A 12,500-nucleotide genomic window follows, 5' to 3' on the forward strand; every position below is an offset into this window, starting at 1 on the left:
TCAACCTGATACCTGTTTGATCCTCTCTCCTCCTGTCCAGAACCTGAATAAGCAGGCGTACGACTTGGCCAAGACTCTGCTGAAGAGGACCGTTCAGACCATAGAAACATGTATCGCAAACGTTAGTACTGTAAACTAATATATATATATACCTATACTATACACAAACGTTAGTACTGTAAACTAATATATATATATATATATATATACCTATACTATACACAAACGTTAGTACTGTAAACTAATATATTTATATATATATACCTATACTATACACTGTATATATATATACCTATACTATACACAAACGTTAGTACTGTAAACTAATACATATATATACATATATACCTATACTATACACAAACGTTAGTACTACATTTAACATTTACATTTAAGTCATTTAGCAGACGCTCTTATCCAGAGCGACTTACAAATTGGTGCATTCACCTTATGACATCCAGTGGAACAGTCACTTTACAATAGTGCATCTAAATCTTAAAGGGGGTAGAGAGTGAGAGGGATTACTTATCAGGTACTGTAATCTAATATATATATATATACATATATACCTATACTATACACTATATATACATATATACCTATACTATACACAAACGTTAGTACTGTAAACTAATATATATATATATATATATATATATATATATATATATATATATATATATATATACCTATACTATACACTATATATACATATATACATATACTATACACTATATATGCATATATACCTATACTATACACTATATATGCATATATACCTATACTATACACTATATATGCATATATACCTATACTATACACTATATATGCATATATACCTATACTATACACTATATATGCATATACCTATACTATACACTATATATACATATATACCTATACTATACACTATATATACATATATACCTATACTATACACTATATATACATATATACCTATACTATACACTATATATGCATATATACCTATACTATACACTATATATGCATATATACCTATACTATACACTATATATGCATATATACCTATACTATACACTATATATGCATATATACCTATACTATACACTATATATATATATACCTATACTATACACTATATATGCACATATACCTATACTATACACTATATATACATATATACCTATACTATACACTATATATGCACATATACCTATACTATACACTATATATACATATATACCTATACTATACACTATATATGCACATATACCTATACTATACACTATATATGCATATATACCTATACTATACACTATAAATATATATATGTGTGTACTATATATTGATGTGTTTGAGTACATCTATATTGGTGTGTGTGTGTGTGTGTGTGTGTGTGTGTGTGTGTGTGTGTGTGTGTGTGTGTGTGTGTGTGTGTGTGTGTGTGTGTGTGTGTGTGTGTGTGTGTGTGTATAGATACACACTATCTATCGTTCAGACCAACTAACATCTCTCCCTGCCTCTCTCTCTGCCTCTCTCCCTGCCTCTCTCTCTCCCTTTCTCTCTCTCTCCCTGCCCCCCTCTCTCCCTCTCCCCGCCTCTCTTCCTCTCCCTGCCTCTCTCCCTCTCTCTGCCTCTCTCTGCCTCTCTCCCTCTCTCTGCCTCTCTCCCTCTCCCTGCCTCTCTCCCTCTCCCTGCCTCTCTCCCTCTCCCTGCCTCTCTCCCTCTCCCTGCCTCTCTCCCTCTCCCTGCCTCTCTCCATCTCCCTGCCTCTCTCCATCTCCCTGCCTCTCTCCCTCCCTCCCTGCTCTTCTCTCTCTCCCTCCCTCCCTGCTCTTCTCTCTCTCCCTCTCCCTGCCGCCCTCTCTCTCCCTGCCTCTCTCCCTCTTCTCCCTGCCTCTCTCCCTCTCCCTGCCTCTCTCCCTCTCCCTGCCTCTCTCCCTCTCCCTGCCTCTCTCCCTCTCCCTGCCTCTCTCCCTGCCTCTCTCCCTCTCCCTGCCTCTCTCCCTCTCCCTGCCTCTCTCCCCCCCTCCCTGCCTCTCTCCCTCCCTCCCTGCTCCTCTCTCTCTCTCCCTGCCTCTCTCCCTCCCTCCCTGCTCCTCCCTGCTTCTCTCCCTCCCTGCGTCTCTCTCTCCCTGCGTCTCTCTCTCCCTGCGTCTCTCTCTCCCTGCCTCTCTCTCTCCCTGCCTCTCTCTCTCCCTGCCTCTCTCTCCCTGCCTCTCTCTCCCTGCCTCTCTCTCCCTGCCTCTCTCTCCCTGCCTCTCTCTCCCTGCCTCTCTCCCTCTCCCCTCCCTGCCTCTCTCTCCCCTCCCCCTCCCTGCCTCTCTCTCCCCCTCCCTGCCTCTCTCTCCCCCTCCCTGCCTCTCTCCCCCTCCCTGCCTCTCTCTCCCCCTCCCTGCCTCTCTCTCCCCCTCCCTGCCTCTCTCTCCCTGCCTCCCTCCCCCCTCCAGTTCTTTAACCAGGTGCTGGTGATGGGCAAGTCTTCAGTCAGTGATCTGTCAGAACACGTGTTTGATCTGATCCAGGAGCTGTTCTCCATCGACCCTCTGCTGCTCACGTCCGTCATGCCCCAGCTAGAGTTTAAACTCAAGGTATAGGACCCATCGACACACACAGGGGGTTGTAATGGTTCTGTCCCGCCTGGTTAGGACAGGTGGTTAGGACAGGTGGCCTCCTTATAGTCGTCAGGTTCTGTCCTGTCTAATTAGGACAGGTACACTCCTGATAGTCACCAGGTTCTGTCTGGTTAGGACAGGTATACACCTGATAGTCACCAGGTTCTGTCCTGTCTGGTTAGGACAGGTGTATCCTGATAGTCACCAGGTTCTGTCCTGTCTGGTTAGGACAGGTATACACCTGATAGTCACCAGGTTCTGTCCTGTCTGGTTAGGACAGGTGGACTCCTGATAGTCACCAGGTTCTGTCCTGTCTGGTTAGGACAGATAAACTCCTGATAGTCGCCAGGTTCTGTCCTGTCTGGTTAGGACAGGTGTATCCTGATAGTCACCAGGTTCTGTCCTGTCTGGTTAGGACAGGTATACACCTGATAGTCACCAGGTTCTGTCCTGTCTGGTTAGGACAGGTGGACTCCTGATAGTCACCAGGTTCTGTCCTGTCTGGTTAGGACAGATAAACTCCTGATAGTCGCCAGGTTCTGTCCTGTCTGGTTAGGACAGGTAGCCTCCTGATAGTCGCCAGGTTCTGTCCTCTATGGTAAGGACAGGTATACACCTGATAGTCACCAGGTTATGTCCTGTCTGGTTAGGACAGGTATACACCTGATAGTCACCAGGTTATGTCCTGTCTGGTTAGGACAGGTGTCCCCCGGATAGTCGCCAGGTTCTGTCCTCTCTGGTTAGGACAGGTAAATTCCTGATAGTCACCAGGTCCTGTCCTGTTTGGTTAGGACAGGTAACTCCTGATTGTCGCCAGGTTCTGTCCTGTCTGGTTAGGACAGGTATACACCTGATAGTCACCAGGTTCTGTCCTGTCTGGTTAGGACAGGTATACTCCTGATCGTCACCAGGTTCTGTCCTGTCTGGTTAGGACAGGTATACTCCTGATCGTCACCAGGTTCTGTCCTGTCTGGTTAGGACAGGTTCTGTCCTGTCTGGTTAGGACAGGTATACTCCTGATAGTCACCAGGTTCTGTCCTGTCTGGTTAGGACAGGTATACACCTGATCGTCACCAGGTTCTGTCCTGTCTGGTTAGGACAGGTATACTCCTGATCGTCACCAGGTTCTGTCCTGTCTGGTTAGGACAGGTTCTGTCCTGTCTGGTTAGGACAGGTTCTGTCCTGTCTGGTTAGGACAGTCACCACCTACACAGACACAGCTGTTTCCTTTGAAGATGTTGATATGATTTTGGTCTGAATGACCTGAAATCTTGTTGTTGTGTATAAGACATAGATATGGACACAAGCACTGAGATATGTCTTTTTTAAATTATTTATTTAACTCTGCAAGTCTGTTAAGAACAAATTCTTATTTACAATGACGGCCTACCAAAAGGATAAAGGCCTGGGATTAAAAATAATACAATTTAGATATAGGACAAAATGCACATCACGACAAGAGAGACAACACTACATAAAGAGAGACCTAAGACAACATAGCATGACAAGAGAGACAACACTACATAAAGAGAGACAACACTACATAAAGAGAGACAACACTACATAAAGAGAGACAACACTACATAAAGAGAGACAACACTACATAAAGAGAGACAACACTACATAAAGAGAGACCTAGACAACAACATAGCATGACTAGAGAGACAACACTACATAAAGAGAGACAACACTACATAAAGAGAGACAACACTACATAAAGAGAGACAACACTACATAAAGAGAGACAACACTACATAAAGAGAGACAACACTACATAAAGAGAGACAACACTACATAAAGAGAGACGTAAGACAACACTACATAAAGAGAGACAACACTACATAAAGAGAGACAACACTCCATAAAGAGAGACCTAGACAACAACATAGCATGACTAGAGAGACAACACTACATAAAGAGAGAACTAAGACAACAACATAGCATGACAAGAGAGACAACATAGTATGACAAGAGAGACAACACTACATAAAGAGAGACCTAGACAACAACATAGCATGACTAGAGAGACAACACTACATAAAGAGAGAACTAAGACAACAACATAGCATGACTAGAGAGACAACACTACATAAAGAGAGACAACACTACATAAAGAGAGACAACACTACATAGAGACAACACTACATAAAGAGAGACAACACTACATAAAGAGAGACAACACTACATAAAGAGAGACAACACTACATAAAGAGAGACCTAAGACTACAACATAGCATGACTAGAGAGACAACACTACATAAAGAGAGACCTAAGACTACAACATAGCATGACAAGAGAGACAACACTACATAAAGAGAGACAACACTACATAAAGAGAGACAACACTACATAAAGAGAGACAACACTACATAAAGAGAGACAACACTACATAAAGAGAGACAACACTACATAAAGAGAGACAACACTACATAAAGAGAGACAACACTACATAAAGAGAGACAACACTACATAAAGAGAGACAACACTACATAAAGAGAGACATCACTACATAAAGACAGACAACACTACATAAAGACAGACAACACTACATAAAGAGAGACAACACTACATAAAGAGAGACAACACTACATAAAGAGAGACAACACTACATAAAGAGAGACAACACTCCATAAAGAGAGACAGCACTCCATAAAGAGAGACAACACTCCATAAAGAGAGACAACACTACATAAAGAGAGACCTAGACAACAACATAGCATGACTAGAGAGACAACACTACATAAAGAGAGACCTAGACAACAACATAGCATGACTAGAGAGACAACACTACATAAAGAGAGACCTAGACAACAACATAGCATGACAAGAGAGACAACACTACATAAAGAGAGACAACACTACATAAAGAGAGACAACACTACATAAAGAGAGACAACACTACATAAAGAGGGACAACACTACATAAAGAGAGACAACACTACATAAAGAGAGACCTAGACAACAACATAGCATGACTAGAGAGACAACACTACATAAAGAGAGACAACACTACATAAAGAGAGACAACACTACATAAAGAGAGACAACACTACATAAAGAGAGACAACACTACATAAAGAGAAACAACACTACATAAAGAGAGACAACACTACATAAAGAGAGACAACACTACATAAAGAGAGACAACACTACATAAAGAGAGACAACACTACATAAAGAGAGACAACACTACATAAAGAGAGACAACACTACATAAAGAGAGACAACACTACATAAAGAGAGACAACACTACATAAAGAGAGACCTGGACAACAACATAGCATGGTAGCAACACGACAACATAGCATGGTAGCAACACGACAACATAGCATGGTAGCAACACGACAACATAGCATGGTAGCAACACGACAACATAGCATGGTAGCAACACGACAACATAGCATGGTAGCAACACGACAACATAGCATGGTAGCAACACGACAACATAGCATGGTAGCAACACGACAACATAGCATGGTAGCAACATGACAACATAGCATGGTAGCAACACAACACGACAACATAGCATGGTAGCAACACGACAACATAGCATGGTAGCAACACGAAAACATAGCATGGTAGCAACACGACAACAGCATGGTAGCAACACGACAACATAGCATGGTAGCAACACGACAACATAGCATGGTAGCAAGACGACAACATAGCATGGTAGCAACACGACAACATAGCATGGTAGCAAGACGACAACATAGCATGGTAGCAACACGACAACATAGCATGGTAGCAACACGACAACATAGCATGGTAGCAACACGACAACATAGCATGGTAGCAACACGACAACATAGCATGGTAGCAACACGACAACATAGCATGGTAGCAACACGACAACATAGCATGGTAGCAACACGACACGATTATAATGCTGAAACATGAGGTGATGGAGGAGGATGAACAGCCTCAGGATCTCATCATCAAAAAATAAAAACCTTCAACCGGTCTGTTTATCAATACCGGGGTATATAGTAAAATTAGAGATATATATACTAGCCAGCCTTACGCCAAGCCCACCACCTAAGCCCCATTTCCTTCCAGAAAAAAACCCTGGACACACACACACCTACTAGACCCAAAATACGACCGTTGAATTAAAATCTATTTAAAGTCTCTAATCTAATTTTGTCTGTGTGTTACAGAGTAATGACGGAGAAGAACGGCTAGCTGTGGTCAGACTGCTGGCCAAGCTGTTTGGAGCCAAAGACTCAGAACTGGCCACTCAGAACAGACCGCTGTGGCAATGCTTCCTGGGACGGTGAGACACACACACACATTACACAGCCGCACGCACACGCTTGTAGTAGAGGTGCGTTAACAAGGTGTTTGTGTGCTCCATCTCCAGGTTCAATGACATCCATGTCCCAGTGAGGCTCGAGTCGGTCAAGTTCGCTTCCCACTGTCTGATGAACCATCCAGACCTGGCCAGAGACCTCACAGGTAGGTGTCAACTGTCCAGACCTGGCCAGAGACCTCACAGGTAGGTGTCAACTGTCCAGACCTGGCCAGAGACCTCACAGGTAGGTGTCAACTGTCCAGACCTGGCCAGAGACCTCACAGGTAGGTGTCAACTGTCCAGACCTGGCCAGAGACCTCACAGGTAGGTGTCAACTGTCCAGACCTGGCCAGAGACCTCACAGGTAGGTGTCAACTGTCCAGACCTGGCCAGAGACCTCACAGGTAGGTGTCAACTGTCCAGACCTGGCCAGAGACCTCACAGGTAGGTGTCAACCGTCCAGACCTGGCCAGAGACCTCACAGGTAGGTGTCAACCGTCCAGACCTGGCCAGAGACCTCACAGGTAGGTGTCAACTGTCCAGACCTGGCCAGAGACCTCACAGGTAGGTGTCAACTGTCCAGACCTGGCCAGAGACCTCACAGGTAGGTGTCAACCGTCCAGACCTGGCCAGAGACCTCACAGGTAGGTGTCAACCGTCCAGACCTGGCCAGAGACCTCACAGGTAGGTGTCAACCGTCCAGACCTGGCCAGAGACCTCACAGGTAGGTGTCAACCGTCCAGACCTGGCCAGAGACCTCACAGGTAGGTGTCAACCGTCCAGACCTGGCCAGAGACCTCACAGGTAGGTGTCAACCGTCCAGACCTGGCCAGAGACCTCACAGGTAGGTGTCAACCGTCCAGACCTGGCCAGAGACCTCACAGGTAGGTGTCAACCGTCCAGACCTGGCCAGAGACCTCACAGGTAGGTGTCAACCGTCCAGACCTGGCCAGAGACCTCACAGGTAGGTGTCAACCGTCCAGACCTGGCCAGAGACCTCACAGGTAGGTGTCAACCGTCCAGACCTGGCCAGAGACCTCACAGGTAGGTGTCAACCGTCCAGACCTGGCCAGAGACCTCACAGGTAGGTGTCAACCGTCCAGACCTGGCCAGAGACCTCACAGGTAGGTGTCAACCGTCCAGACCTGGCCAGAGACCTCACAGGTAGGTGTCAACCGTCCAGACCTGGCCAGAGACCTCACAGGTAGGTGTCAACCATCCAGACCTGGCCAGAGACCTCACAGGTAGGTGTCAACCATCCAGACCTGGCCAGAGACCTCACAGGTAGGTGTCAACTGTCCAGACCTGGCCAGAGACCTCACAGGTAGGTGTCAACCGTCCAGACCTGGCCAGAGACCTCACAGGTAGGTGTCAACCGTCCAGACCTGGCCAGAGACCTCACAGGTAGGTGTCAACCGTCCAGACCTGGCCAGAGACCTCACAGGGACCTTCTTTGAAGTCCCACGACCGAGTTTGGGAGGCGCTGACCTAACCAAATATGTCTGTATCGTCCAATCAGAGTTCCTGAAAGTGCGATCACATGACCCAGAGGAGGCGATCCGACACGACGTCATCGTAACGATCATCAACGCGGGGAAGAAAGACCTGAACCTGGTTAACGACCAACTGCTGGGCTTCGTTAGGGAGAGGACCCTGGACAAGAGGGTGCGACCTCCGTTCTTTATTCTCACCTGACCTCTACCTCCTCTGTTCTCACCTGACCTCTACCTCCTCTGTTCTCACCTGACCTCTACCTCCTCTGTTCTTTATTCTCACCTGACCTCTACCTTCTCTGTTCTCACCTGACCTCTACCTTCTCAGTTCTCACCTGACCTCTACCTTCTCTGTTCTTTATTCTCACCTGAACTCTACCTCCTCTGTTCTCACCTGACCTCTACCTTCTCAGTTCTTTATTCTCACCTGAACTCTACCTCCTCTGTTCTCACCTGACCTCTACCTTCTCTGTTCTTTATTCTCACCTGAACTCTACCTCCTCTGTTCTCACCTGACCTCTACCTTCTCAGTTCTTTATTCTCACCTGAACTCTACCTCCTCTGTTCTCACCTGACCTCTACCTTCTCAGTTCTTTATTCTCACCTGACCTCTACCTTCTCTGTTCTTTATTCTCACCTGACCTCTACCTTCTCTGTTCTCACCTGACCTCTACCTTCTCCGTTCTCACCTGACCTCTACCTTCTCCGTTCTCACCTGACCTCTACCTCCTCAGTTCTTTATTCTCACCTGACCTCTACCTTCTCAGTTCTTTATTCTCACCTGACCTCTACCTTCTCAGTTCTCACCTGGCCTCTACCTTCTCAGTTCTTTATTCTCCTCTACCTTCTCAGTTCTTTATTCTCACCTGACCTCTACCTTCTCCGTTCTCACCTGACCTCTACCTTCTTTATTCTCACCTGACCTCTACCTTCTCTGTTCTTTATTCTCACCTGACCTCTACCTTCTCAGTTCTCACCTGACCTCTACCTTCTTTATTCTCACCTGACCTCTACCTTCTCTGTTCTTTATTCTCACCTGACCTCTACCTTCTCAGTTCTTTATTCTCACCTGACCTCTACCTTCTCAGTTCTTTATTCTCACCTGACCTCTACCTTCTCCGTTCTCACCTGACCTCTACCTTCTTTATTCTCACCTGACCTCTACCTTCTCTGTTCTTTATTCTCACCTGACCTCTACCTTCTCAGTTCTCACCTGACCTCTACCTTCTTTATTCTCACCTGACCTCTACCTTCTCTGTTCTTTATTCTCACCTGACCTCTACCTTCTCAGTTCTTTATTCTCACCTGACCTCTACCTTCTCCGTTCTCACCTGACCTCTACCTTCTTTATTCTCACCTGACCTCTACCTTCTCTGTTCTTTATTCTCACCTGACCTCTACCTTCTCTGTTCTCACCTGACCTCTACCTTCTTTATTCTCACCTGACCTCTACCTTCTCTGTTCTTTATTCTCACCTGACCTCTACCTTCTCAGTTCTTTATTCTCACCTGACCTCTACCTTCTCCGTTCTCACCTGACCTCTACCTTCTTTATTCTCACCTGACCTCTACCTTTTCTGTTCTTTATTCTCACCTGACCTCTACCTTCTCAGTTCTCACCTGACCTCTACCTTCTTTATTCTCACCTGACCTCTACCTTCTCTGTTCTTTATTCTCACCTGACCTCTACCTTCTCAGTTCTTTATTCTCACCTGACCTCTACCTTCTCTGTTCTCACCTGACCTCTACCTTCTCTGTTCTCACCTGACCTCTACCTTCTCTGTTCTCACCTGACCTCTACCTTCTCTGTTCTCACCTGACCTCTACCTTCTCTGTTCTCACCTGACCTCTACCTCCTCCGTTCTTTATTCTCACCTGACCTCTACCTTCTCTGTTCTCACCTGACCTCTACCTTCTCCGTTCTTTATTCTCACCTGACCTCTACCTTCTCTGTTCTCACCTGACCTCTACCTTCTCTGTTCTCACCTGACCTCTACCTTCTCTGTTCTCACCTGACCTCTACCTTCTCTGTTCTCACCTGACCTCTACCTTCTCTGTTCTCACCTGACCTCTACCTTCTCAGTTCTTTATTCTCACCTGACCTCTACCTTCTCAGTTCTCACCTGACCTCTACCTTCTCAGTTCTCACCTGACCTCTACCTTCTCAGTTCTCACCTGACCTGTACCTTCTCTGTTCTCACCTGACCTCTACCTCCTCAGTTCTCACCTGACCTCTACCTTCTCAGTTCTTTATTCTCACCTGACCTCTACCTTCTCAGTTCTTTATTCTCACCTGACCACTACCTTCTCTGTTCTCACCTGAACTCTACCTTCTCTGTTCTCACCTGACCTCTACCTTCTCAGTTCTTTATTCTCACCTGACCTCTACCTTCTCAGTTCTTTATTCTCACCTGACCTCTACCTTCTCAGTTCTTTATTCTCACCTGACCTCTACCTTCTCCGTTCTTTATTCTCACCTGACCTCTACCTTCTCAGTTCTTTATTCTCACCTGACCTCTACCTTCTCCGTTCTTTATTCTCCTCTACCTTCTCAGTTCTTTATTCTCTCTACCTTCTCAGTTCTTTATTCTCCTCTACCTTCTCAGATTCTCCTCTACCTTCTCAGTTCTTTATTCTCACCTGACCTCTACCTTCTCAGTTCTTTATTCTCACCTGACCTCTACCTTCTCTGTTCTCACCTGACCTCTACCTTCTCTGTTCTCACCTGACCTCTACCTTCTCAGTTCTTTATTCTCACCTGACCTCTACCTTCTCTGTTCTCACCTGACCTCTACCTTCTCCGTTCTTTATTCTCACCTGACCTCTACCTTCTCCGTTCTTTATTCTCACCTGACCTCTACCTTCTCAGTTCTTTATTATCACCTGACCTCTACCTTCTCTGTTCTCACCTGACCTCTACCTTCTCTGTTCTCACCTGACCTCTACCTTCTCCGTTCTTTATTCTCACCTGACCTCTACCTTCTCAGTTCTTTATTCTCACCTGACCTCTACCTTCTCAGTTCTTTATTCTCACCTGACCTCTACCTTCTCAGTTCTTTATTCTCACCTGACCTCTACCTTCTCCGTTCTTTATTCTCACCTGACCTCTACCTTCTCAGTTCTTTATTCTCACCTGACCTCTACCTTCTCAGTTCTTTATTCTCACCTGACCTCTACCTTCTCCGTTCTTTATTCTCACCTGACCTCTACCTTCTCAGTTCTTTATTCTCACCTGACCTCTACCTTCTCAGTTCTTTATTCTCACCTGACCTCTACCTTCTCAGTTCTTTATTCTCACCTGACCTCTACCTTCTCAGTTCTCACCTGACCTCTACCTCCTCTGTTCTCACCTGACCTCTACCTTCTCAGTTCTCACCTGACCTCTACCTCCTCAGTTCTCACCTGACCTCTACCTTCTCAGTTCTCACCTGACCTCTACCTTCTCTGTTCTCACCTGACCTCTACCTCCTCTGTTCTCACCTGACCTCTACCTCCTCTGTTCTCACCTGACCTCTACCTTCTCAGTTCTCACCTGACCTCTACCTTCTCAGTTCTTTATTCTCACCTGACCTCTACCTTCTCAGTTCTTTATTCTCACCTGACCTCTACCTTCTCAGTTCTTTATTCTCACCTGACCTCTACCTTCTCAGTTCTTTATTCTCACCTGACCTCTACCTTCTCTGTTCTCACCTGACCTCTACCTCCTCCGTTCTTTATTCTCACTTCACATCTTTTCATTCTCATCTCTTTGTTTTGGAAAGTAATAGTTTGTTTCTTATGTTTATCTTTATTTCTCTCCTCGCCGTCGCCTCCTCCTCATCCTCACCTACCCCCCCTCGCTCCTCCTCATCCTCACCTACCCCCCCTCCCTCTCCCCTCTTACCTCCATCATCCTCTCCCTCCTCTCACCTCCTCTCCCTCGCTCTCCTCCTCATCCCCCCTCACCTACCTCCTCCCCTCCTCTCGTCCTCCCTCCCCCCCTCTCCTCCCTCTCCTCTCCTCCTCTCCTCTCCTCTCCCTCCTCCCCTCTCCCCCCCTCCTCTCCTCTCTCCTCTCCTCTCTCCTCCCTCTCCTCTCCTCCTCCTCCCTCCCTCCTCTCCCTCCTCTCTCTCTCCTC

At 46.1% G+C, this 12,500-nt stretch overlaps 1 protein-coding gene across 1 annotated transcript in view; it reads left to right on the forward strand.

Moving 5' to 3' along the window:
- Window positions 1–12,500, forward strand: part of LOC124021895 (sister chromatid cohesion protein PDS5 homolog A-like) — a 76,708-nt gene that overhangs the window by 1,819 nt on the left and 62,389 nt on the right. Inside the window, exons 2-6 of the mRNA XM_046337029.1 lie at window positions 41–121; window positions 2,433–2,573; window positions 6,758–6,873; window positions 6,961–7,055; window positions 8,411–8,556. Coding sequence (XP_046192985.1) covers window positions 41–121; window positions 2,433–2,573; window positions 6,758–6,873; window positions 6,961–7,055; window positions 8,411–8,556 — 579 coding nt within the window. The remainder of the gene's footprint in view (window positions 1–40; window positions 122–2,432; window positions 2,574–6,757; window positions 6,874–6,960; window positions 7,056–8,410; window positions 8,557–12,500) is intronic.

The sequence above is a fragment of the Oncorhynchus gorbuscha genome, unplaced genomic scaffold (genome assembly GCF_021184085.1).
Source record: "Oncorhynchus gorbuscha isolate QuinsamMale2020 ecotype Even-year unplaced genomic scaffold, OgorEven_v1.0 Un_scaffold_1245, whole genome shotgun sequence".
NCBI classification, from domain to species: Eukaryota; Metazoa; Chordata; class Actinopteri; order Salmoniformes; family Salmonidae; genus Oncorhynchus; species Oncorhynchus gorbuscha.